Source organism: Macaca mulatta, chromosome 8 (genome assembly GCF_049350105.2).
Source record: "Macaca mulatta isolate MMU2019108-1 chromosome 8, T2T-MMU8v2.0, whole genome shotgun sequence".
Lineage (NCBI taxonomy): Eukaryota > Metazoa > Chordata > Mammalia > Primates > Cercopithecidae > Macaca > Macaca mulatta.
In genome coordinates, this window is record NC_133413.1 from 108,389,329 (window position 1) to 108,417,263 (window position 27,935).

Here is a 27,935-nt window from a genome sequence, read left to right on the forward strand (position 1 = left end):
AGCCTGGGCGACAGAGCAAGCCTGTATCTCAAAAAAAAAAAAAAACCCAAAGAACAAAAAACAAAAAAACAGCTTGCTCAGAGGGGTCTGTCTAGATTATGGCTTGACAAGGCTGACATGAAAGAGCTATAGCTATTTTATTACCGTGGAAAGTGGAGTAGTATTGTTATTATAAATTCATGGTAGGGGGAAAAAAACACCTTACCTCCATGGCCATCCAGTTGTCTGTATCATGGATTACTTAATTGTACTTTCCATTCTTACACTATGTGAGGAACTACCCCAAGCCATTGGGAAATGTTCTGCATTAGTAGTGAGTCTAGAATTTGCCTAGAAAAGTAAGTCACGCTCAGGGCAAGCAGGAGTGTCCAACTTGGCTTTGAGCCTCCTCTGCAGCTGTAATCGCAGTTATCAACCTTTTCCCATTCTTCAAAGATGTTGGCAGTGCTTCTGCCCAAAGAAAGAGAGGCAGAATTCCCTTCACGTTTGAAAGCTTGCTTTAGAATATAGCAATGCAGTATAGTCAGAAAAAACGGGGATTTATTTATAAGGTTACAATTTTTGTCTGGTTCTTTCTCTTGTTAACAATTGGTCTTGACAAGCCATTAGCCTTCCCAACCCTTAGTTTCCCTAGCTGGTGAGGGAGAATAACAACAGCTGCCTTAACTAACCCAAAGGTGGTTCTGAGGAGGCCTCTCCAGAGAGATACTGCAAAGATGCTTTACCAAAAAATATGTGTGGTTTGTGCCTGATTATAAAGGTCATTATGTGCTTTGGGGCCTTTATTTAAGAACTCCAATTCGTGTCCATTTTAGAAATTCTACTCAATCTGAAAGGATTGAGTTAACTTTCAGAAATATGTATGGTTCCTATAAAAAGTCACCACCCACCTATCCTCAGTATTAAGCTTTTAAAATAACAGCCTGGTTTTCACAGGTTCACAAACCTTCTAGTCCCCCAGAAGCCACCCAGCCCTATAAGATGGCAACACCATCCTTCAGTTGCTCAGTCCAGCAACCTCGGAGTCTTCTTTGACTCTTCCGTCCTATCCATATGGACTCTTTATTAATACATGAGCAAATTTTATAGTCTCTACCTTAAAATACAGCCAGTCTGACCACTTCTCACCAGCCTGGTCTGGACCACCAAGATCTTTGCACAGGGCTGCTCCTAGCTGTCCGAGCTCCATTCTGTGCAGAGTGATCCTTTCAAAACAAACCCATTTCATGCCACTCCACTGCTCGAAACACTGCAGTGACTGCCCTTCTCCTTCAGATCTGACCCCTACTGTGAACCCCACATGGTCTGCCCCAGCCAGCCTTGCTGGCCTCATCCCCTGCCAGGCTCCTGGATGCTCCAGTCACAGTGGTCTCCTTGCCTTTCCTGAAACACACCAACCAAGCAGCTCCTGTTGCTGCAGTTTGCAAATGCTGTTCTTTCTTGTTGATCATGCTCTTTCCCAGACACCACCACTCACTTCCTCTCCTTCTGCAGGGCTCTGCTCAGTGTCACCGTATCTGACACACCATATAACATAACAAGCCCTCCCTACTCTCCAGCCCAGCAGCCACTCTCCATCCTTCTTTCCTGCTCTTCCTCCATAGCACTTTTTCCCACATGACATATCACATGTTTGTCTGTTTTCCACGCATCCCTCTTCCCCTGACACCTGCTGCCAAATGTAAGCTTCACAAAAGCAGAGACTTTGTTTTGTTCGTTGCTGTATCCCCAGAGCCTAAAACAGTACCTGGCTCATCACAGGGACTCAAAAAATATTTGTGAACTGACTGAATACGTGAATGAATTGGTTACCTAAGTGTAATATATATATACATACATAAGTAGATATGTAAATAAGTTGATATTATAGTTATATAATAGCCAATTAGGTTAATCTTATTTTCTAATATTTATAAGTAATTTATCTCGCATTCTGTAACTTGTATTCTCATGTTTTTTGTTCATTTTTCTTGTGGAGATGATCATATTGTTTGAATTTTATGTGCCATGTACATATTAAGAATTCTTGCTCACTTTGGGAGTCTGAGGTGGGTAGATTGCTTGAGCCCAGCAATTCGAGACCAGCCTGGGCAACATGACGAAATCCCATCTCTACAAAAAATTAGCCAGGTGTGGTGGTGCGTGCTTGTAGTCCCAGCTATCCAGGAGGCTGAGATGGGAGGATCACTTGAGCCCGGGAGGCGGAGGCTGCAGTGAGTTGAGATTATGCCACCACACTCCAGCCTGGGTGGCAGAGTGATTCCCTCTCTGAAAAAGGAATTTTTGCTCATAGACACGCTTTATATTCTGAAATGTGTACTGTAGGATAAGGCACTGTTTTAATTCAAGGTGTCTGAAATGTCTTTTATGATTGAATAAGCCACTCAGTATGAGTCATTTTCTTCTTCTGTTTCTCTAATTCCCATTTGATTCTCAGAACTGGACTCTTGTGCTCTGGGGGACCATGCTTGTGAACACTCGTGTGTAAGCAGTGAAGATTCGTATGTATGCCAGTGCTTTGAAGGTTATATACTCCGTGAAGATGGGAAAACCTGCAGAAGTAAGTTTGTACTGGAGCTGGCTCCTACTACTCTGCCAGACCACTGTGTGAAATTGCTATCCTCACCTCTGTATACATCAGTTCCTCTCAGAAGTCAATGCCACACGGCAAAATGTAATGTAGTGTCCTGGATAGGATCCTGAAAGAGAAAAAGGACATTAGGGAAAAACTAAGTAAATGTCAATAAAATACAGACTTTAGCTAATAATCATGTATCAGTATGGGTTTATTAATAATAACGGAGGGACCACACTCATGTGAGGTGTTAATAATAGGGAAAATTAGGTGTAGGGTATATGGCAATTCTTTGCACTATCATCTCAATTTTTGTGTAAATCTAAAACTGTCCTAAACAATAAAGTCTATTAAAAAAATGGACAAACAAAGTGGATGCCAGAGCTATTACTGAAGTTCTTCATTTATATGCTCTGTGGCAAGAAACAGTGGTTTGGCAGTATACTCTAGTGGAAAGATGGACAGTCAGAAATCCAAGATTCAATCAACTTCTGTCTCTGCCATTCATTAGCTGGGAAAGTTGTCTAACTTCTCTAAGCCTCTCTGCTTATTTATCTTTAATAATGTTGTTGTTGTTGTTATTTCTGGTAGCACAAATCCTTCCCAGAGGGCACCTTGTGATGAAGCCAGTTTTGCCTTTCAGAAGGCAAAGCCTCTTAGATGGGGCTGCAGCCAGCCAACCCAGGACAAGCAGCCTTAGAGTGACTTGCTGGCGTAAATCTCAAGACACATCTCTGAATAATCAAAGGGGAGTGTGTGACCCTGGTTTCCAGCCCTATCAGTTATCTTTTTGTCAACGTCTCAAAGCACTTTATAAAGAGCAACTCATGTTGACACTTTTGTAAGGAAAGATGGGTAGCTGGAGTAATTACTCTCTCATTTTTTAGACAGCAAAGCTAAGACTCCAAGAAGTTAAGTTATTCTCCTAAGTCATACACTATGTCAGGCACAAAGCCAAAGTGAGATTTCAGTGCTGCTAATCTAAATTGAGGTTTCATCTCCTAAGGAATCATATCAACAGTGTTTCCATTCTGATATCAGAAACTATGTCTACAGAAAGCTGATGATGGACTGCATTTTAACACTAAAGTAGTGCTGGTGAATGATGATGGTGAAGACTGTGAAACAGTTTGAAGGGTTAGCTCGAATTAGAGCCCCTAAACTTTGTTCTCAATTGTATCTTCCTGCCCCGCAGACCACTGAGCTCAGGGGGCAGTAGAATCCGGTAGCGGACTCCAGCAGATGGGTCCTCCAGGGTGAAGTCCATGTGAAATGCATGTTGGCGAAATTGTTGAAACTTGCTCTCCCGTCTTCAGGGAAAGATGTCTGCCAAGCAGTAGACCATGGCTGTGAACACATTTGTGTGAACAGTGACGACTCATACACATGCAAGTGCTTGGAGGGATTCCGGCTCGCTGAGGATGGGAAACGCTGCCAAAGTAAGTAGCCTTGAGGTGGAGAAGAACTTTTCCCTCAGTGGACTCAGAATTAGAGAACTGCATTTAGTCCTTAAAGTCCTCCTTTATTACCACTGTCACAAGTGTCAGTTCCTGCCTTGGGTGCTCTGAAAGTGATTAGCTAGAGATCAGTTCAGTAGCCTCTTGCTTTTTTGGGAATTTCTCAGTCAAGGCCTGAGTTTTGGGTCCTTTGCTTCTCTTCATTTTCTGCCGGCTGTCAGCTCTTTCCACAGCAGCTGTGTGGGTGCCCAGAGCCTCGCACGGTGCCTGCCTAGTCACTGGACTGAATTAGAGCCTCTGCTAGCAATCACAAGGATCAAAAGTTAATTACAGAGCTTTCTCCTCTTGGCAGACCTTAAAAGTAAGAGCAAAGGGTGAAAGGGTGTATTTGTCCATTTTCACACTGCTGATAAAGACATACCTAAGACTGGGCAATTTACAAAAGAAAGAGGTTTGATGGACTCACAGTTCCGCTTGACTGGAGAGGCTTTACAATCATGACAGAAGGGGAAGGGCACATCTCACACAGTGGCAGACAAGAGAAGAGAACTTGTGCAGGGAAACGCCCTTTATAAAACCGTCAGAACTTGTGGAGATTATTCACTATTAGAATAGCACAGGAAAGCCCTGTCCCCATGATTCAATTACCTCCCACCAGGTCCCTCCCACAACACATGGGAATTGTGGGAACTACAATTCAAGATGACATTTGGGTGGGGACACAGCCAAACCATATCAGAGGGATGTCCTGTGGATTTTATTTTTCCATTATTTGTATCATTTGCTTCTATAGGTCATCCAGAACAGGCTCTGAGAGTTTAGTTAGAAGGTATATTCACCAGAGTTCTCCAGAAAAACAGACCTTCTCTATGTATATCTTCATCTTCTATTATATATAAATATAATAGAAGACATATATAATATACATGTCTTCTATAGTCTGTTCTATCTTCTATTTATATATATCATAGAAGATATATTTATACACACATATATATGTACGTGTGTGTATATATATATGTATACTATGGTCTGTTTCTATCTTCTATTAATATATCATCTCCACAGGAAAAATGGACACACACACACACACACACACACACACACACACACATATATATATGGTGAGAGAGGAAAACATTGGTTGATTTTAAGGGATTGGCTCACAAAATTGTCAGGGACTGGCAAGTTCTAAATCTGTAGGCAGCCTGGAGACCCAGGCAAGAGCTGATGCTGCAGCCCAAGTCTGAAGGCAGTCTAGATGCAGAATTCCCTTTTCCTCTGAGGACCTCAGTCTTTTTCTCTTTAGGCCTTCAAGTGATTGGATGAGGCCCATCTACATTATGGAGGGTAATCTGATCTGCTTTACTCAAAGTCTACTGATTAAATGTTAATTGCATCTAAAAATTAGCTCACAGCATCATTTAGACTGGTGTTTGACCAAACAACTGGGCACAATAGCCTAGCCAAAGTGACACATCAGATTAACCTTCACAGTACCCAAAGGAAGAGAGGGATGTCATACGAGCTCAGTGAGGTGGGCGTTAGGAGAGTACAGAGCAGGGATTTTTCCCCACCATGAGATTCTGAGGTGGTAATTCCCTATTTGGCGGGGAAGGGTGGTTGACAAAGTCTACTTGCTTTTGTGACACTTTGCCCCAGTGGGCAAAATGACCCTTTTTAAATTAAGTCAAAATAAGTTCAGTTGCTTTTGAGGTTGATTTTTGGGAATTTTCTCACAGACTCCTTTGAGATAACTGGGGACATTCCACAAGCCAGCAAGGCTGGGTTGGATGGATCTCAGTACCTCGCTTCTTCCACCGGGAAGAGGGACTCCTGCCTTTACCGAGAAGTTCTGTGTGAACGACTGGTGCCTAGGATGCCTGTGGTGCCCTGGCCTGACTCTGCAGGGATTCCCCTCACAACTGCAGGTTCAGCTTCACACGGCAGTGGCCCTCTTGTGGGGATTTTTCTATAATTCTGCCCATTGTGGCTGTCTGTGCTGCTTTGTTCATGCTTTTCTTTTTGTTTGTTTTTGTTTTGAGACAGGGTCTTACTCTGTCACCCAGGCTGGAGTGCAGTGGCACTATCTTGGCTCACTATAACCTCCACCTCCTGGGCTCAAGCGATCTTCCCACCTCAGCCTCCTGAGTAGCTGGGACTACAAGCATGCACCACCACACCCAGTTAATTTTTGTATTTTTTGTAGAGATGTGGTTTCACCATGTTGCCCAGGCTGGTCTTGAACACCTGAGCTCAAGAGATCTGCCTGCGTTGGCCTCCCAAAGTGTTGGGATTACAGGTGTGAACCACCACGCCTAGCCCTCTTGCTTTTCTTTCTGCAAACATCTGCACACTCACACACACTGTTTATTCATTCAACACATTTTTTGCTCAGTAAATGAAGCTACTGTACACAAGGTACAACTTCTACCTCTGGAATTTGATCCTAAATCAGATTTCACCATTCCTGCTTCCTAGAGGGATGTGTACTCACTGATTCCAATTTTGTGTGAGGCCTCTCCTTTTAAGGGCAAATGACAGGAAAGAGCCATAGGCTCTCAGGCTATGGAGGAGCACTCGGGAGACAGCTGTGTCATCAACCTGCCAGATGACCGTGGGCAGCAGTGAAGCTTTCTGAGGATCTGATTCTTCATTTATACCTTGAGTATAATTACCCCTGTCTTCTTCCTCTCACAGGGTGTTGTGAGGGCTAAAGGGCTGTAAGTACTTCGAAGAGTTTAAATTACCTCACACATGAGAAATGTTCATTAGACAATCTGAACTGGAGTGTTTGGGATGTCTGTGGCAAAATAAATTAGAAGCTAAAGCACATCTAATAATAGGATAGCAAATCAAGGACACCTAATCACCCATCATACCATTCAGACTCATGGGAGCTGGAGCTTTCTGAGAGGAGCTTTTTCCCCATCCTGAGTATGAGACTAAAAAAGACATTATGAAGGAGGTTTGAAGAGAGGTGTATTTTCTTTAAAAGAGATTACTTCCACCATCTCTACTCACATGACTATTCAGTTCACCTCATTTCTACACTGATGGGATTGTTCAACTCCCTACATTTTCCTCAGGGAAGGATGTCTGCAAATCAACCCACCATGGCTGCGAACACATTTGTGTTAATAATGGGATTTCCTACAGCTGCAAATGCTCAGAGGGATTTGTTCTAGCTGAGGACGGAAGACGGTGCAAGAGTAAGTGATCTGAACTTGGCTCTCTGCTTTAATTTGGTTTTGGAGCAACTGCTTTTTGGAGTATTTTCAGGCAACAAGTCCGTCACCTCTGCTTCTCCCATAAATATAAATGCATATGCACAAATACAGAATGGGGAAGCGAGGGCTTAACTGCAGCCCCTGTGAAAACACTTTCAGTTTTAATTGACAGTAAATTCATTATCAGCCAAGAGGCTAGGCTGATCATAGGCTGAACAGCAATGTCTGGATGAGGGAGGTGGAGACAGCTGTGCTCTGCTCTGGGCTGGAGAATTACCTTCAGTTCTGGGCATGGTACTTTAGGAGAAGAGAGATAGATCAATGGTTTAAACATTAAAACACACACACACACACACACACACACACACACAAAAGAGCAAAAGGAGCCTTTTTTTTTTTTTTTTTTTTTTTCTTTGAGACAGAGTCTCGCTGTGTCGCCCAGGCTGGAGTGCAGTGGCTGGATCTCGGCTCACTGCAAGCTCTGCCTCCCGGGTTCACACCATTCTCCTGCCTCAGCCTCCCAAGTAGCTGGGACTACAGGCGCCCACTGCCAGGTTAATTTTTTGCATTTTTAGTAGAGACGGGGTTTCACCATGTTAGCCAGGATGGTCTCGTTCTCCTGACCTCGTGATCCACCCGCCTCAGCCTCCCAAAGTGCTGGGATTACAGGCATGAGCCACCGCGCCCGGCCGCAAAAGGAGTCTTGAGAGAATTATTTTATAATCTGAGAGAAGATCTTTCTAAACATGACATGAAATTTAAAAGCCATAAAAGAAAAACGAAGGAAAATATATAGTAAGAGAGTAAAGCCGTGATACCTTTTTTTAACCTATTAGTTACCAGAGATCAAAAAGTTTGATTCCTTATGTTGGCAAAGGTATATTGTAGTAGGGAATGATAAATGGATCAGTGGGTGTCTGAATTGGTATAACCTTTCAGAGGGCAATTTGGCAATGTTATGAATCCAGTTCCACTTCTAGAAGTTTATCTTACAGATATGTGCATGTTTACAAAGCCATGTACAAGGATATTTTATACAGCACTATTTGTAGCAGCAAAAAACTGGAAACAAGCTAAATGATCACCCATGAGCCTGGCTGAATAAATTAAGGCACATCTATGTAATAAAACATGACGCAGCTGTTAAAACAACAAGCAGCTCTAGATGTATCCCCAAGATATTTTAAGTGAAAAAAGCATGGTGCTGAATGTTTTTTATAGTTTGTTACCATCGATATATTTTGTAAAACACTCTAACATACAGTCTTTCTCTATATATACGTGTGTGTGTATACCATTATAACACATATAATGTGTATACCCTTATACACACACACACACACACACACCCTTTTTCTAATATTTTTTGTTCCAAATGCATGTATTATTTTTTAGAAAAAAAATAAGATAAATACGATTTAGAAATAAGAATCATGATCTTGTGAGGAAGTTCAGTATTAAGCAGAAAAAAATTAGGAAACTGGGGATCTTTGTAGAAAAAAACTTTTGAGGGCCGGGCGCGGTGGCTCAAGCCTGTAATCCTAGCACTTTGGGAGGCCGAGACGGGCGGATCACAAGGTCAGCAGATCGAGACCATCCTGGTTAACACGGTGAAACCCCATCTCTACTAAAAAATATAAAAAACTAGCCGGGCGAGGTGGCAGGCGCCTGTAGTCCCAGCTACTCGGGAGGCTGAGCCAGGAGAATGGCGTAAACCCGGGAGGCGGAGCTTGCAGTGAGCTGAGATCTGGCCACTGCACTCCAGCCTGGGCGACAGAGCTAGACTCCGACTCAAAAAAAAAAAAAAAGAAAAGAAAAAAACTTTTGAGGTACTAAATACCAACGTGACTGTCATCTCACTCATGATTTGTATGATACCCCACCCCACCCCACCCTACCCTGGAAAGAAAGGACACTGGGAGAAGCTACAGCTCAGCACGAGGACAAAGAAGCTTTCTACCAGGGAAGCTGCATGTCTAATTAGTTCAGCACATAAGCTTCAGCTCAGACAGATCTGGATTTGAACTCTGATTCATACTACCTGTGTGACCTTGGTCAAATTATTTAACCTCAGCCAGGCACTGTGGCTCACGCCTGTAATCCCAGCACTTTGGGAGGCCAAGGCGGGCAGATCACCTGAGACCAGGAGTTCGAGACCAGCCTGGCCAACATGACGAAACCCTGTTTCTATTAAAAATATAAAAATTAGCTGGGTGTGGTGGCACGCATCTATAATCCCAGCTACTGGAGTGGCTGAGGCAGGAGAATTGCTTGAACCTGGGAGGCAGAGGTTGCAGTGAGCCGAGATCACGCCATTGCTCTCCAGCCTGGGCAACAGAGCAAGACTCCATCTCAAAATAAATAAATAAACAAACAAACAAAAATTAGCCAGGTGTGATGGCATGCACCTATAATCCCAGCTACTTGAGAGGCTGAGGCCAGGAGATGGAAGTTGCAGTGAGCCAAGATCATGCCACTGCACTCCAGCCATGGTGACAGAGCAGGGCTCTGTCTCAAAAAAAAAAAAAACAAAAAAACCAAATTATATAACCTCTCTGAGTCCCAGTTTCCCCATCTATAAAATGAGGATGATACCTCACAAAGCCATCACAAGGAATACATGAGATCATGTATCCAAAGGTGCTGAACAGCCAGGTGTGGTGGCTCACGCCTGTAATCCCAGCACCTTGGGAAGCTGCAGTGGGAGGATTGCTTGAGCTCAGGAGTTCAAGACCAGTCTGGGCAACATGGTGAAACCCTGTCTCTACAAAAATTAGAAAAATTAGCTGCTTGTGGTGGTACGTGCCTATGGTCCCAGCTACTAGGGAAGCTGAGGTGGGAGGATCACCTGAATGCAGGAGGTTGAGGCTACAGTGAGTTGTGATTGTGCCACTTCACTCTAGCCTGGGTGGCACAGCGAGACCCTGTCTCAAAAAAAATTTTTTAATAAAAAATAAATAAAGGTGTTGAGCCCAGTGCTGACACACATAAGTGCTCAAAAAATGATCACTATTACTATTCACAATAGCAAAGACATGGAATCAACCCAAAATGCCCATCAATGATAGACTGGATAAAGAACATGTGATGTATATACACCATGGAAGACTATGCAGCCATGAAAAGAAATGAGATCATGTCCTTTGCAGGGACATGGGTGGAATTGGAAGCCATTATCCTCAGCAAACTAACACAGGAACAGAAAACCAGACACTGCATGTTCTCACTTATAAGTCAAGCTGAACAATGAGAATACATGGACACAGGGAGGGGAACAACACACACTGGGGCCTGTTGCAGGGAGTCAGGGGAGTGAGAACATCAAGATAAAAAGCTAATGCATGTGGGGCTTAATACCTAGGTGATGGGCTGATAGGTGCAGCAAACCACCATGGCACACGTTTGCCTATGTAACAAACCTGCATGTCCTGCACATGTATCCCAGAACTTAAAATAAAATTAAATTTAAAAAACAACAGACAGGCCAGGAGCGGTGGCTCATGCCTTTAATCCCGGCACCTTGAGAGGCTGAGGTGGGCAGATCACATGAGGTCAGGAGTTCAAGACCAGCCTGGCCAACATGGTGAAACCCTGCCTCTACTGAAAATATAAAAAATGGCCAGGTGTGGTAGCACGTGCCAGTGGCTCTGGCTACTTGGGAGGCTGAGGCCGGAGAATCACTTGAACCCAGGAGGCGGAGGTGGCAGTGAGCCAAGATTGTGCCTCTGCACTCCAGCCTGCGCGAGACAGCGAGATGCCATTTCAAACAACAACAACAACAAACAAACAAACAGAATTATCACTATTGTAATCATCAACAGCAGAAATGTCCAAAATGGGGCTTCAGTGGTAAGGTGACAATTCCTCAACAGGAGAGGCATTGAGGCCCAGGCCAAATGGTCCCTGGGTGGGGATGTTGAAAAGAAGATGTAAGCAACAGCGAGGCTGGAGTAGATGATCTTTAAAGGGCTTATCCATGCCTGAAGTTGTAGAACTTTCTGAAAATTATGTTCTGAAAGCAAGTCACAGCTCTGTTCCAGTCTTATCAACTTAACTATCAAAAAGAAAATGCCCAAGAAAAGTGGGAATTACCCTCTGGCAAAAAAATAGCTAACAAGTGGGGCTGTCCTTTCTGTGTCTGAAAGCAAATATGCGGGCCCTGCTCTCCCTGATGTTTTTCCACTCTGCCTTGTTTTGTGTTCCCTGGAGAAGGCTTCTGGACCCCATTCTGTGTGGGGGGGTTGCAAGTGCTAGTTTTGTTCTGTAAGAAAAATGTGTACAGAAAAGAGGAGAAAACAGACTCACTGCTGGAAAATTATTTCAGTATTTTTGAAATCTGCTGAAGATGCACATGCATGCTGCCTGAAGCATGCTGCTGAAGATCCACATGCATGCTGCCTGAGTCTTTTTTTGGTTCACTTAGGAACAGACTATGAATGTAAATGAAGCTTTGAGTTGGCCTTTTCCTCTTTCATTAATAAAAGATCGGATAGGTTGAGTGATGAGGAAAAGCACTTAATGGAGAAACAGAAGAACCCAAACCCCCAACATGCTTTCTCTCTCTCTCTCTCTCTCTCTCTCTCTCTCTCTCTCTCTCACACACACACACACACACACACACACACACACACACACTCTCTGACATTAAGCATGTTATACTGGCCAAGCACAGAAATGGTTTTGCATGTGTGTGTCTTTACATGCTTATATTGTTGTGCCTCACTTTGAAAGATTAAACAGTTGCTTGATATATAAAACAGAATGTTTATCACAGATTGTGGATTGTTTGAAATGAGATCATCTGGCCCAACGCAGTGGCTTACACCTGTAATCCCAACACCTTGGAGGCCGAGGCGGGTGGATCACAAGGTCAGGAGTTCGAAACCAGCTTGGCCAAGATCATGAAACCCCGTCTCTACTAAAAATACAAAAATTAGCCAGGCGTGGTGGCATGTGCCTGTAATCCCAGCTACTTGGGAGGCTGAGGCAGGAGAATCGCTTGAACCCAGGAGGCAGAGGTTGCAGTAAGCTGAGAAAGCGCCATTGTACTCTAGCCTGGGCGACACAGCAAGACGCTGTCTCGAAAAAGAAAAAGAAGAAGAAATGAGATAATCCATTTTGGATCTGTCCATTTTTCTTTTGCAGTCCTAAATAATAAAAAGCCTCTCCATACCCAAATTGCTTAACATAAAGCTTTTATTTCTGTCTTACTATCAACCATCTATTAATAGTTGCCTGAGACCGGGCACAGTGGCTCATGCCTGTAATCCCAGAACTTTGGGAGGCTAAGGCGGGTGAATCACCTGAGGTCAGGAGTTCAAGACCAGCCTAGCCAACATGGCAAAATCTCGTCTCTACTAAAAATACAAAAAAACTAGCCAGGTGTGGTAGCGTGTGCCTGTAATCCCAGCTACTTGGGAGGCTGAGGCAGGAGAATCACTTGAACCCAGGAAGTAGAGGTTGCAGTGAGCCAAGATCACACCATTGTACTCCAGCCTGGGCAACAGAGCAAGACTCCATCTCAAAAAAAAAAAAAAAAAAAAAAGCCTGAAAAGTTTCCATGTAAAGAATTTATGGTGATAATTTTTTGTTGTTTTTTTACAGAGAGATGCAGGGTCTTGCTCTGTCACCTGGACTGGAGTGCAGTGGCACAATCATAGCTCACTGCAACCTATAATTCTTGGGCTCCAGTAATCCTTCTGCCTCAGCCTCCCAAGTAGCTAGGGCTACAGGCATGCATTACCAGCTAATTTTTTAGCCCAGCTAATTTTTCTTTTTTTAAGAGAGACAGTCACTCTGTTGCCTAGGGTGTACTTGAACTCCTGTGCTCAAGCCATCCTCCTGCCTCCGCCTCCCAAAGTGCTGGGGATTATAGGTGTGAGCCACCGCACCAAAGCTAATAATTATTTTGTCAGCTTTAATAGGTCAGTAGGGTACTTACACGTGTGCTACCCAATGAACATCACCTCATTCACTTAGTCTGTCACCACACATTTACTGAACACGTTTTTTGTGCCAAGTATTGGGGGATGGGGCACAAAAATGAATGAAACACAGTCCCTGCTGAAGAGGAACTCACAGACTGGAGGAGGAAGCACATCATTAAATAATTATTGTACAATGTGGAACACTATATAGAGTACATTAGATTGTATGCAACTTGGTGTCAGGAATTGTGTCTTGGTCACTATTGCAATCCTGCTACGTCCACTGCCTTGTACAAAGCAGGTCCTCAATAACTTTTTGGTTGAATAAATTAGTAGTGTTAGGGGTATATAGAAAGCAATACAAGCTGAGTTACAAGGAAGGCTCCCCGGCAGAGATGATGGCTGAGCTGAAGAAATCTCTTTCTCCACTGACTGTCAGAATGCCAGCACTAGGGTGACGTCACCCTCCTGGAGTAAAGTTCTGGGAGTCTTTTGGGTATTGTTAGACCCTTCCGTGTTCTCTACACCCAGCTCCTCCCAGACCTGTCAGTGTTCCAGGGTACAATATAGACTTGGTTTCCTAGACAATTGTACATCTGCCATTTTGCTTGTGAAAAATACTATTTTTATCAATATGACAAGCCAACCATAAAAGTATATGTGAAAATTATCGTTGCTTGTGGCCCTCCCAACACCTCATCTGTCCTGTGTATTATCTAAAGAAGAAGAAAACTGGTTCCCCAAAGTGGTTATGCCTCCAATTGAAGCATCATTTTATTCTACTCTTGGGCATAAATGATTTTTTATCTTTTTTTTTATCAACTTTCCTTTTATAGAATGCACTGAAGGCCCAATTGACCTGGTCTTTGTGATCGATGGATCCAAGAGTCTTGGAGAAGAGAATTTTGAGGTCGTGAAGCAGTTTGTCACTGGAATTATAGATTCCTTGACGATTTCCCCCAAAGCCGCTCGAGTGGGGCTGCTCCAGTATTCCACGCAGGTCCGCACAGAGTTTACCCTGAGAAACTTCAACTCAGCCAAAGACATGAAAAAAGCCGTGGCCCACATGAAATACATGGGAAAGGGCTCTATGACTGGGCTGGCCCTGAAACACATGTTTGAGAGAAGTTTTACCCAAGGAGAAGGGGCCAGGCCCCTTTCCACAAGGGTGCCCAGAGCAGCCATCGTGTTCACCGACGGACGGGCTCAGGATGACGTCTCCGAGTGGGCCAGTAAAGCCAAGGCCAATGGTAATATGGGGTGGAGGTGCGGTTTACACCACTCAAGGTTCAGGTTTCTTAAACTCACTCAGTGGTCTCTGCTGGCCATAGGGGGAAGCTTCTTTGAGTATGCAGAAAGGCCTCCTGGCAACTGCCATTATACATCTTTACTACCCTGCCACCTAGAGGCCTTAAATAAAGTGGACCCCACAGGAGTTAAATAAAGTGCTCAGGAAGGAGTCTGGTGACTAGAAGGTTAGGCTAAGCTGACCACAGGCGGGTATCCTCTCCCTCTGATTTACTAGCCAGTGTGTGATCTCCAATGTGAGAATCACCTAGAACATGCTATTCAACCACAGACATATATATACAATAGTTCCAAAACACTGGTCTGGTTGCTCTAGAATCAACTGAAGAGCTTGTTAAATTGTTTCTGATGGGAACTTTTACTGATTATGTATATATATTCTTGTATTTTTTAACCAATACTTCAAGCGAACATTCTGAAAATGCAATAGCCTTAGGATGGATAATACTCTTGTGTTTGCAGGAGGCAAATTTAGCTTTTCAGAAAATCAGATGATGGAAGAGATTATGACTCTAAGCTCTTGTTGCTCAGTAAAGCCCAGCCTCTTCTCTGGGTTTTGCTGACCTGAGGGTAACTTCAGTTGCACAGATGTGAAGCGTGCTTGAGGAGTATGACCCTTGGCTAAAGGAAACCCAGAAGCTAGGATGATTGGTAGAGACAGTTTATGGTGAAGTTTCTAGATTCCTTGACGGAGATAAGAAAAGTTGAAGTAGTGAAGTAGTTTGTTTAAAAACTGCCTTTTTTTTTTTTCTCTCTGTTTTTTTTTTTTTTTTTTTTTTTTTTTGAGACGGTGTCTCGCTCTGTTGCCCAGGCTGGAGTACAGTGGCGCGATCTCGGCTCACGGCAAACTCCGCCTCCCGGGTTCATGCTATTCTCCTGCCTCAGCCTCCCAGGTAGCTGGGACTACAGGCACCCGCCACCATGCCCAGCTAACTTTTTGTATTTTTAGTAGAGACGGGGTATCACCGTGTTAGCCAGGATGGTCTCGATCTCCTGACCTTGTGATCCGCCCGCCTCAGCCCCACAAAGTGCTGGGATTACAGATGTGAGCCACTGCGCCCGGCCAAAAACTGTCTTCTTAAAGTACTTGTTGAGGACACACTGCTTTAGCAAGTCCTGTAAGAGGAAATAAGGTATGCACAGATCAAGGCCTCATCCAAGACTTTATGGACCCAGGGCCTAGATCAGGCCTGGCACATAGTAGATGTGTGACAACTACTTGCTGAGTGAATGAAGAAAGGAGTGAGAGTACTGGCAGTCCCATTGGTGAACTCCATTCCTCCTCACAGAAAGGCTGGTTCACATCGACATTCACTCGCTGTCTTTGTGAAGGAGGTCATTTTATTGATACTGCCTACCTTCCTCTTTTTCTAGCCCGAGAGTGGTAGCCACAAATTGTCCTGCCCTGAATCATCTGGGTAGATTGTAAAACTGGCTGTTCACACTAGCCTAGATTGCTAGAGCTCATGTCAAACTCATAGGCCCCCTAGTCTGCATTCTTAAAAAGAATTAGGGGAAGCATCTTGGTCTCCAGAGACAGTGGTTAGCACTTTCATCTCACTGAAACTAATCTACCTTACCCTTTGCTCCATTTAAATGTCTCTACACATCACCTAAAGATAGGTGGTAGGAGAAACTGATGTTTATTTGATTCTTGAATCAACAAGATTTATATGAGGTGACATCCTCTTATGAATTTAACTACTCTTATGTATAGCAAACAGAATCTTAAAATAGTAGTTATCCTTTTTAGGAAGTTATGCATAAAATCACTGGGCTCCCGGACAAATATGCTGAACTTAGTTATTGACCTCACACAGACTCAGAACAAGGCATCATAACTCTTGCCCCTTGTCTTGAGCCATTTTTAAGTACATTTTTAAGAATCTAGTCTAATAAATTAGCTAGAATAAGTTATCAGTGCTGAAAAATGTTTGGACTCAAGCAGAACATATTCTTATTGTGTTTTACTTTCAAATGAAGAGTATATAGGGGAAGGGAGTCTAATGATCAGTGTAAGAAAAGCTTTTGAAGCAAACGCATATCCCTGTTGAAATTTAAGGCTGATCTTGGGTTTGTTCTTTTTCCTGACTTTAGGGGTTTCCAATGGTCTGCAGATTCTCCTTTTCAGCTTAGCACTTCCTCCCAAGGTTGTGTCGTCTTAAGAGAAGTGGGCAAAAAGCAGCTTCACTTGGCCTCAGGTCACTTACATTTGAGTAGAAACTAGGTTATTAGGTCATAAATTGACTTGATTCTTAGAATTCTTCCAGAAGAGATTCCCATTTAGCAAGCCATAAAATAGTGCTCACTTCTATGAATCCAGAAGGCTAATTCAGAGGGAAGTTGCAGATTCGTTAAACAGCCCAGCCCAGAGCTGAGGAACAGGTTAGTAGTTTAGCTCCCCAGCATCTCCCAGATGCCTCACTTCTCTCTTGGATCCCTCCCTTTTGCTCACAGGACAAAAATAAAAATGGTAGAAAAGTAAAAAGGAAGGTTGGCATGCACCTTTCAAATCATACCACTTAACATCTAACTGGCTTTGGGTGCAGTACACACAACTTCCAGACCCTGGGAACACAACTCTAACTACCTTCCTCTTAATTTTTCCTGCACCCTAGGTATCACTATGTATGCTGTTGGGGTAGGAAAAGCCATTGAGGAGGAACTACAAGAGATTGCCTCTGAGCCAACAGACAAGCATCTCTTCTATGCTGAAGACTTCAGCACAATGGATGAGATAAGTGAAAAACTCAAGAAAGGCATCTGTGAAGGTACTATAGCTTACGCAAAGACCTTCGCAGACAGGGCAGCATGAACTCTTTTTTTTTTTTTTTTTTTGAGATGGAGTCTCACTCTGTCACCCAAGCTGGAGTACAGTGGCACAATCTCAGCTCACCACAACCTCTGCCTCCTGGGTTCAAGTGATTCTCATGCTTCAGCCTCCCGAGAAGCTGGGATTACAGGCACCCACCACCACACCCAGCTAATTTTTGTATTTTTAGTAGAGATGAGGTTTCACCATGTTGGCCAGGCTGGTCTCGAACTCCTGACCTCAAGCGGTCCACCCACCACAACCTCCCAAAGTGCTGGGATTACGAGCATGAGCCACCATGTCCGGCCCATACAAACCGTTTACTGATAAATTCTCAACCAAAAAAAGTGTCTCCTTCATGGGCAGGACCAGCAATGCCTAGAAACAGTACAAAAAGAAGGGCTGGGCACCATGGCTCCTGCCTGTAACCCAAGCATTTTTGGAGGCTGCGGTGGGAGGATTGCTTGAGTCCAGGAGTTCAAGACCAGTTTGGGCAACAAAAGTAAAACCCTTTAGGAAACAAAGTCTCTGAAAAAAAATTTTTTTTAATTAGCTAGGCATGATGACACACACCTGTAGTCTCAGCTACTTGGGAGACTGAGGAGGGAGGATCGTTTGTGTCCTGGAGGTCATGGCTTCAGTGAGCCATGATTGCGCCACTGCACTCCAACCTGGGTGACAAAGCAAGACCCTGTCTCAAAAAAAAAAAAAAAAAAAAAAGAAAGATGGGGGGAACAGGGGAGGTGGGAAAGAAAAAAATAATAGCTACCATTGTTTGAGCCCTTGCTCTGCGCCAAGCAGTGTAATAAGTGTTTTGACATACCAGCATGCTTCATCCTCACAAACACCCTAGAGAAATGATCATTTAACTAAAAATCAATTATTATATAAATCAGGAGAGCTGAGGTGCAATTTCAGAACATACCTATAATTGAAGTGGAAAGGGACATAGTCCTTCCAAGCCCACTGTTAAAATTAATGCCTTTCTGCGTGGACTATTTGTTTACAGAATATTAGACTGCCCTTTAGACTTTAGATTTTTGTTATGCATGCTTTTCTCCAGTTTACTAAGTGTGCCAGGTATGCTTACGGATAGCAGTTCTGCCCATTTTTCCTTGTACTCATGTCCCCGGTTCAGCAGTTAGATCCTAGTCTAGGTGCTGTGTCTTACCCCTCTAGGGAAAGAACTCTTGAGATGAGGGGTAACAGGGAGGGAAGGCCTTTCAGATTTCTGTGAGTAGAGAATGTTTTGCCTCTTGATTGTTTCATTCAAGTTGAAATGCCTCAAGTGGAGCTGCTGCCAGTGCAACTAAAATCCCTCAACAACTTCACCTTTTTTTCTGCCCTACTTTCTAGACATGACCTTTTTGGGAGCATTCTTAAGTAAGATGTACTTAAGGGGTCCAAGCTTCTCTTACGAGAGAGAATTGCCCTAGAGTGGTCATAGGTATCATGGTAATCAACTGCTTTTTTGAATCTTTGGTGTTACCAAACAAAACCAAAAGACCTTAGGTTATGGCAGGTAGGTAAGGAGGTGGTCTGGGACCAGCTTCCTGAAGAACACACACATGCCTGTGGACAACCGTCACTCCTTTTGGTCATCTTTTTCTGCTCAGCTCTAGAAGACTCCGATGGAAGACAGGACTCTCCAGCAGGGGAACTGCCAAAAAGGGTCCAACAGCCAACAGGTACAGTTTTTAAGGCAGTGTTTTTAGAAATGTTGGTGGGTGCTTCTACCATGGTTTCCCTCCAGATAAAAGTTGTAAAGAAGTGAATGTAAGTATGTTCAAATTATGATGATTAAGGCCTTTTTTCCCTCAAAAAGATAGTTAACTTTTACTCTTACATTAAGCCATATTTGGTAACTAGCATCGTTTCAGGTGACAGTGTTTTTGTTGTTGTTGTTGTTTTGAGACAGAGTTTCATTCTGTTGCCCAGGCTGGAGTGCAGTGGTACAATTTTGGCTCAATGCAACCTCCACCTCCTGGGCTCAAGTGATTCTCCTGCCCCAGCCTCCCGAGTAGCTGGGACTACAGGCGCCTGCCACCATGCCTGGCTAGTTTTGTATTTTTAGTAGAGACAGGGTTTACCATGTTGGCCAGGCTGGTCTTGAACTCCTGACCTCAAGTGATCCACCCACTTTGGCCTCCCAAAGTGCTGGGATTACAGGCATGAGCCACTGCGCCTGGCTGTTTTTGGTTTTTTGCTGTTTTTTTATTTGTTTTTTTAATAACGATGTTTACTCCACTGAAGGTAACAGTCTTTTTGCTTCAGTATGTCCCAAAGTAAAGCTCGGCACCAAGTGCTAGGAATACCAAGTACCTTACTCTGCTGATGGCTGTTTTATAACCAAAAGCGTTAAGCAGGTTTGATTGCAGTTTTCTTTCTCTTTACAGAATCTGAGCCAGTCACCATAAATATCCGAGACCTACTTTCCTGTTCTAATTTTGCAGTGCAACACAGATACCTGTTTGAAGAAGACAATCTTTTACGGTCTACACAAAAGCTTTCTCATTCAACAAAACCTTCAGGTAATTCCAAGTAAAATATTACTATAAGATAATTTAAGCCTTTCAGCTTGCCAACAACCTTAGCTTAGAAGGAAAGGAAAGAAGGAAGTAGGAAATGGTATAGAGGAAAAGAGAAGAAAGAACTTAAGTAAAATGAGAACTGAAACATAAACTAAAAGAAACTGGAGTAGTGTTCCTCACTAATCCACAGTAAGGGCCACTTCCAGTGTTGGAAGCATATACAGCGCTTTCCTGGTATTACTTTACTGGATCTGGCTGCATGGAAAAAGTGGAACATGTCTTTCATTATGGTTTCCTCCATATGCTGATTCATTCCTGTTATTATGTGTCTGGGAAGTCTGGTGGATTCTAGAGGTGAACACTTTCCATCTGCTTTCTCAGGAAGCCCTTTGGAAGAAAAACACGATCAATGCAAATGTGAAAACCTTATAATGTTCCAGAACCTTGCAAATGAAGAAGTAAGAAAATTAACACAGCGCTATATCCTTTTCTTGTATTAGGCTTTTGTATGGAATGCAAAGAATATTATCAAAACTTCACACACACTCTATGTAGGTTTTATCAACTGAAGTCAATCCCGTGAAGTCACGAAGAACAGTGAACTCCAGGAAAGGCTTTTTGCTTTAAAAAGCAGCCTGACAGGTGTTTGAGAGCCAAGGGCAAGCCAAGCTTAGTAGCAACAGTCAAGCACTTAGTTGCCATCGGCCCTTCTAGGGGGCTTAGCAAGAAGGCCTGTCGGTCAGCATACAAAGTAAGGAAAAGAGACTGACCTAACTCCCTCTCTGCTAGGAGGGTATGTAGGACATGAATGAGGTCTGAAGTGCATCAAAGGTACAGCATAGGCAAACAGTGTTGTAGAATGAAGAGGTTTCAAACTCAGTCTAAACTCCAAACTTTTCCTTTAGCCCAAAGGAACACCACAGCCACATACGGATTCAGTGTGTGTAGTTTCTGGAGGACAGGGATTGTTTTTTTTTTCCTTGGCAGCAGAGATCTTCTCTTATCAGCACTCTAAAAAATGAAACATTCCACCAAGGGAACAGCAGGATCCAGTGATTCATTAAAACAATATTACAAATGAAAGGAATGCTTGGTGATAATAAAAGAGGATTCAGTGCTTTTGCATATTGAACACCCTGCCAAATGCTCTAAACTTAAAATTACAGTAAGCGTACTAAAGCTGTCTGATATCTCAAGTGCATCAACTAGTCTACAGGGAAATGGCTTAATTCTGAACTATCTATCTCTGTGCCAATGGGCTTATGTAATAAGGAACAACAGCATAGAGCAATTCCATTTCTGAAAGTTGGAAATATGCTCCCTCAAGTAAAATGAAATAATCTTCCTGAGAGTGGTTAATATACATTGACGAATCTGGGCTCTCATTCTGCCCTCAAGTGGGCAGATAGAGGGTATTGAGGAGCTTACAGGGTAGACCAATACCTATTCTAATGCCCTTTTCCTCTCGCTTGCCTGTCCCACCCCAAAGTTCTACTCACAAGAGACTAAAGAAGGTATATTTTTACATAGGTCAGAATTCCTCAAAACTGTGGCCTGATGTGGCATCATGGTGAAAACTCCCTATCTCCCTCTGCTTCTGACTTCGTATCTTACTTTCCAAGGTTGAATTCTTTCATTGTCTTCTCTTCACCACATTCTCAATATTATCAATTCTGGCTCCTAGCAGTGTGCTATGGCAAACTAATTTACAAGCATTAAGAGTGGAAGTGGAATTACAATTAAAAAAAAAAAAAAAGACTGCAGCTGGGTGCTGTGGCTCACACCTGTAATCCTAGCACTCTGGGAGGCCAAGGTGGCCTTGCTTGAGCTCAGGAGTTCGAGATCAGCCTGGGCAACATGGGGAGGCCTTGTCTCTAAAAATTAATAAATAAAATAAATAAGGCTGGGCGCAGTGGCTCACGCCTGTAATCCCAGCACTTTGGGAGGCCGAGGCAGGCAGATTACCTGAGGTGAGGAGTTCGAGACTAGCCTGGCCAATGTGGAGAAACCCTGTCTCTACTAAAAATACAACAAAATTAGCCAGGCGTGGTGGCGCATGCCTGTAATCCCAGCTACTCGGGAGGCTGAGGCAGGAGAATCACTTGAATCCTGGAAGTGGAGGTTGCAGTGAGCCAAGATCGCACCATTGCACTCCAGCCTGGGCAACAAGAGTGAAACTCTGTCTCAAAAAAAGAGAAGGAAAAAAAACCAAAAATAAATAAAATTAAAATTAAAAAGACAAATTCACACTGAGCTGTCTGGCTTTGATGATGTTTTTAAAAAAAACGCAAAATATTTGTCTTAACAGAAATGTTAAATGCATTCTATAAATTTACAAGTCAGGGTTTTAAAATACTCGACAGAAATGGGGGAAAAAAACCCAAAACCTTTTCTATTTCAGAAGCCAAAATTTTACATGGATAAATCAAGTTATATTTAAATGCAAATAAAAATAGACAATTCTTCATCTTCCTTAATTTGAGATTTACTAGAAGAAATGACACAGAGAATGGAAGCCCTGGAAAATCGCCTGAGATACAGATGAAGATTAGAAATCGCGACACGTTTGTAGTCATTGTATCAAGGATTACAATGAAAGCAGTGCAGAGCCCCAAAGCGCAGGCTATTGTTAAATCAATAATGTTGTGAAGTAAAACAATCAGTACTGAGAAGGCTGGTTTGCCATAGAACAAAGACAAGAAGTAGACACTAACTTGTATAAATTTATCTAGGAAAAAAATCCTTCAGAATTCTAAGATGAATTTACCAGGTGAGAATGAATAAGCTATGCAAGGCATTTTGTAATATACTGTGGACACAACTTGCTTCTGCCTCGTCCTGCCTTAGTGTTGCAATCTCATTTGACTATACGATAAAGTTTGCACAGTCTTACTTCTGTAGAACACTGGCCATAGGAAATGCTGTTTTTTTGTATTGGACTTTACCTTGATATATGTATATGGATGTATGCATAAAATCATACGACATGTACTTGTGGAACAAGTTGGATTTTTTATACAATATTAAAATTCACTTCAGAGAATGGTATTCAGTGCAAAATTCTTAGTTTAACTTTAAATGGAAGATATCTATATATGAGAAATGGCCAATATGCCTATGAAAAAAATGCTGAATCTCGTTAGTAATCAGGAAAATGCAGGTTAAAACAATACCATTTTTCACCCATCGGCTTAGCAAAAATGAGGATTTTTTTAAACAAGTGTTGGTAAGGATGTGGAAATGTGAGGCTCTTCTAAGAATGTAAATGGAGCCGGGCACGGTGGCTCAAGCCTGTAATCCCAACACTTTGGGAGGCCGAGACGGGCGGATCACAAGGTCAGGAGATCGAGACCATCCTGGCTAACCCGATGAAACCCCGTCTCTACTAAAAAATACAAAAAACTAGCCGAGCAAGGTGGTGGGTGCCTGTAGTCCCAGCTACTCGGGAGGCTGAGGCAGGAGAATGGCGTAAACCCAGGAGGCAGAGCTTGCAGTGAGCTGAGATCCAGCCACTGCACTCCAGCCTGGGCGACAGAGTGAGACTCCATCTCAAAAAAAAAAAAAAAAAAGAATGTAAATGGCATTCTTTGTAGAGTAAGTCTATTGACATCTCATAAAACTGAAAATACACACAACCCTGTAAATCTAGCAACTGCACTCAGTTATCTAACTAGATGATTTCAGCACATACATACAAAGAGACCTGTATAAGAATGTCACTAGACTCTGTAAAAGCAAAAAACAAGAACAACTTAAACATCATCAGAAGGGAAACTGATAAACTCTGGTGTAATCCATACCACAGAAATACAACACCACATGTACAAGAATGTGCTACATCTACACAAATACATGGTCAAACTCAAAACAAAAATGACTTTTAAAAGAATGACAAAATGTTTAGCACACCATTCCTGAAAATTAAAAAAAATCAAAAATGTCACTAGTTGTTCAAAGACATGTAAATATGTATATGTAAGTATAGGAAATGTTCTAAAAGGATATACCTAAATTGAAAAATAGAGAAGTGAGAATAGGGCCAAAGACTTCAACTTTATCAACTCAAGAAGGAACTTATAGCAAGAAACACCCTAAGTGGGAGCTTCAATAAGAAACGAAGATAGCCAAAATGACATCCTTTCCATGGAAGTCACTGTATTTTAGAGTCCAAATGATGCTTTACAAACAAGACATGTTGAATAAGCTTATGTTTACATATTTAAAGACAAGTATTTCCATTAGAATGTCCTCTTAAGGGACAGTGCAGGAGAATTGGAAGACCATCTCCTAGGCCTCGACTTTATCTGAAAATCATGATTCTTTCTGGGTATAGAAGTTTTGATTCAAAGTATTAAACCTTTAGTTTATATTACATTTGAGTAATCCATTTGACCCTGAAAACACAAGTTTTCATTAGGAAGTAATACTGGTTTGGGTTGACATTACTTTTGAGGTAGTCATGCATCACTTAATGATGGGATACGACCTGAGAAATGTCATGTTAGGTCATTTCATCATTGTGTGAACATCAGAGTGCACTTAGAAAAACCTAGATGGGGCCGGGCATGGTGGCTCACACCTGTAATCCCAGCACTTTGGGAGACTGAGGCGGGTGGATCACGAGGTCAAGAGATTGAGACCATCCTGGCTAACACAGTGAAACTCTGTTTCTACCAAAAATACAAAAAGTTAGCTGGGCGTGATGGCAGGTGCCTGTAGTCCCAGTTACTCAGGAGGCTGAGCTTGCAGTGAGCCGAGATCGGGCCACTGCACTCCAGCTTGTGGGACACAGCAAGACTCCGTGTCAAAAAAAAAAAAAAAAACCAAACAAACAAAAGAAAAACCTAGATGGGTATCCCACTACACACCTAGGCTATGTTGTATACCCTATTGCCCCTAGACTACAAACCTGTACATCATGTTACTGAATACGGTAGGCAACTGTAAAACAATGGTGTTTTATCTAAACACAGAAAAGGAACTTTTCAGCCTTATTATAATCTTATGGGATCACTGTTGTATATGCCGTCCATCACTGGTGCATGACTGTTGTGTATGCAGTCATTATGGTGGTGCATGACTATCAGTTCTGGCATTGCTGCCAAGGTGGCTCAATTCTACTTTACTCTCTGTTGTGTTCAGGCTCCACCTAGTGGCTCAAAAGACTGCCTCCTCCTTTTCAGCAATTAAATACCTTTGAACCTAACATTTTCTCTCTGCCATGAGAATTTTTTTTTTTTTTTTTAAGCTATTAAACACATTTCTCCTGGGGGAAGAAAAACCTCATGGCAAAAAAAAGGAAAAAAAAAAAAGCCTCCAACCAATGCATTAAAATCTACAGATTATTAATACAAGATATTTAACTTGAAGATTGTCTAAAATATTATTTCTCAATTTTCCTTGTTTCTGCCACTTGTACATCTCAGTGTAAGGGTTCTGCATTCCATTTTCATCACTTATTGGATTTAATCTGCAAAATAAGGCTAATAATAATATTGAGTGGTCAGAGGACTAAATGAGTTAACATACACACTATTTTGTAAGGTACTTAAAACTTTTATTATTTATTTTTTGAGATGGAGTCTCGCTCTTTCACCTAGGCTACAGTGCAGTGGCGTGACCTTGGCTCACTGCAACCTCCACCTCCTGGGTTCAAGCAGTTCTCCTGCCTCAGCCTCCCAGTAGCTGGGATTACAGGCACCCGCCACCACACCTGGCTAACTTTTGTATTTCTAGTAGAGGCGGGGCTTCGCCATGTGGCCAGGCTGGTCTTGAACTCCTGACCTCAGGTGATCAGTCAGCCTCAGTCTCCCAAAGGGCTGGGATTACAGGCATGAGCCAACATACCCGACCACATTATTTATTTTTAGAGACAGGGTCTTGCTCTGTCACCCAGGCTAGAGTGAAGTGGCACCATGATAGCTCACTGTAACCTCAACCTCTTGGGCTCAAGCAATCCTCCTGCCTCAGGCACCTGAGTAGCTGACACCACAGGCCTGTGCCACCAAAATGGGCTGTTTTTAACTTTTTTATAGAGAACGGATCTCATTACATTGCCCAGGCTGGTCTCCAACTCCTGGCCTTAAGTGATCCTCCTGCCTCAGCCCCCCTAAGTGCTGAGATTACAGGCGTAAGCCACAGTGCTGGGCCCTAAAACATTTTAAATGTTCAGTATTAACTGTTATATTTTTACTCTTTAGCAGCCAAGAGTATTGGACACAAAGATGGTGCTAGAGCTAAGTATATGTTGATTGAATGCGAGGACAGAATAAATTCTTTGCTGACCTGAGGAAAGTAATCTGGCAGATTCCCACCCCTAAACCATCTTTTGAAGCAAACAGGCAGTAGTAAATTAAATAATGGTAAATGCATAAGAAATTTAAGAACTACTATCAACAAACTTCTGAACTAGAAGGGCACAAGTGTATCAATAAGAGAATTAAGTAAATGTTTAAGCCCTAGTAGTTATTATCCACTCTAATTTTTGATAAGTGACACAAAGTTGAATACCTTGAGTCCCTGTCCTGCAGAATCTTAGTTAGAGAGAGGTAATCAATGCCACGAAAAAAGGTTCTAAGGTAACTCAGAAGCACCTGTTTTAGACTGGGTGCTAGGCTGACCCTCAGAACAAGCACAGGTCGGCTCAGAAAAGGGAGGAATGGGGGAAGGAAACCAGATTCCACTGCAGGTGAAGGGAGTAGCAAGTCTAAGTAGTAGTTGGTAGGTGGAAGACAGGGGATGGAAAACTTTTCCATGACACAGATGATTATCTTCCAGACAACCCAACTATTAATAGTTGTATTCATAATCAGCCTAAAATTTGGTTTCTTCTCTGCATTCCTTTTGCTCCTGCCACCATCCCATACCAACTGCAATTCTTAACACATTCTACAATATCCAACCTCTTCTTTCAGATTTCTATTTCCATATCTAAGAGTTCAGCAGAGGTATGGAGTAAATCCAATTGGCTGGAATTTCCTACAATCCTCTGAATATTAGAGCTACCCAGACACACTGCTTTCATTATAATCAGAAAAGAAAATTGAAATGTCACCTTACACTTTCCCAGATCTTCCTGGTCAGTGTCACTTTCTCTCTTACAGCAGTTTTAAGAGCACTTAATCAAAGGTAACATAGGCCAGAATAAGTGAGGAATGTTTCCTATCTACTAGCTTTAAACTTCTTGTCTCTCTAAACTTTCTTGCTGAAAGAAAGAATAGTTGTGACTGCACAAAAAGAACGTGTAATGAAAAGGCAAAAACCAAATGATCTTATAGCATATCATTAATAGAAGGCCCTAGAAATCATAAATTTTCTAAAAAACCATCATTCCAAAATGCCTGCAGTCAGAAAACCACAACAGAAACCACGCGAAGAAAGGGTACACCAACATTCTGCAATATTGTAGTCTTCAGGTCACCACCCTTTGAGAAATTATATTCGAGCTAGTCAACCTGAAGGAAAAACTAACCCAAATAGTGTGAAAAGTCAACTTATGGGAAAAACTGACCAAGTAGATATAAAGCACACAAACTGCCTTAACCACGAGACTGAAACATTTTGAACTATGAAAACACACTATTAGAGACCAGTAGTCAGACCAAGCAATTCTTATCAAAGATTCAAATATTTTATATCACTTTCGCCACACCAGTCTCTGGATATGTAAACATGAACACCTTAGAACACTTAAAATCGTTCATATATTCAGTGACTCTTAACCAGGAGAGAAGCTGGTTTAAAAATGTGGTGACATTTGGGGGTGATTACAATGACATGGAAGGAAAACCAAGAATGAAAAATACCTGCAGAATCCACAGCCCTCCACGACAAAGAATTGTCCCATTACACAATGTCAGTAGTGCTCCCAAATTGAGAAATACTGAGTAAACTGGTAAAACTACTAAAAACCAGACTCTCCAAAGTATTAATATATCCACAACCTCAGATTAACTTCGGACACAAACTAAAATCATGAGCTATTCCCTTGAAAAAAAACAAACCCCCACCTATCAAATTGGGAACATGACCCACCCAGGGCTGTTATATAGCTATTAAGAGCTGGGGTCCTCTGACTCCAAGTGCAGTTAAATGC

General features: G+C 42.5%; 1 protein-coding gene across 4 annotated transcripts in view; it reads left to right on the forward strand.

Annotated features, from left to right (window-relative positions):
* Positions 1-22,883, forward strand: part of MATN2 (matrilin 2) — a 169,139-nt gene extending 146,256 nt beyond the window's left edge. For 2 of the 4 annotated variants that reach the window (XM_015145762.3, XM_015145764.3), the window contains 9 exons: positions 2,438-2,560; positions 3,892-4,014; positions 7,122-7,244; positions 14,026-14,439; positions 17,116-17,268; positions 18,926-18,997; positions 19,706-19,840; positions 20,222-20,320; positions 22,330-22,883. In XM_015145762.3, coding sequence (XP_015001248.3) covers positions 2,438-2,560; positions 3,892-4,014; positions 7,122-7,244; positions 14,026-14,439; positions 17,116-17,268; positions 18,926-18,997; positions 19,706-19,840; positions 20,222-20,320; positions 22,330-22,385 — 1,298 coding nt within the window. In that variant the 3' untranslated portion in view covers positions 22,386-22,883. The remainder of the gene's footprint in view (positions 1-2,437; positions 2,561-3,891; positions 4,015-7,121; positions 7,245-14,025; positions 14,440-17,115; positions 17,269-18,925; positions 18,998-19,705; positions 19,841-20,221; positions 20,321-22,329) is intronic. The other 2 variants (XM_015145763.3, XM_077943891.1) reach the window with 1 other exon arrangement.
* Positions 22,884-27,935: the final 5,052 nt, after the last annotated feature.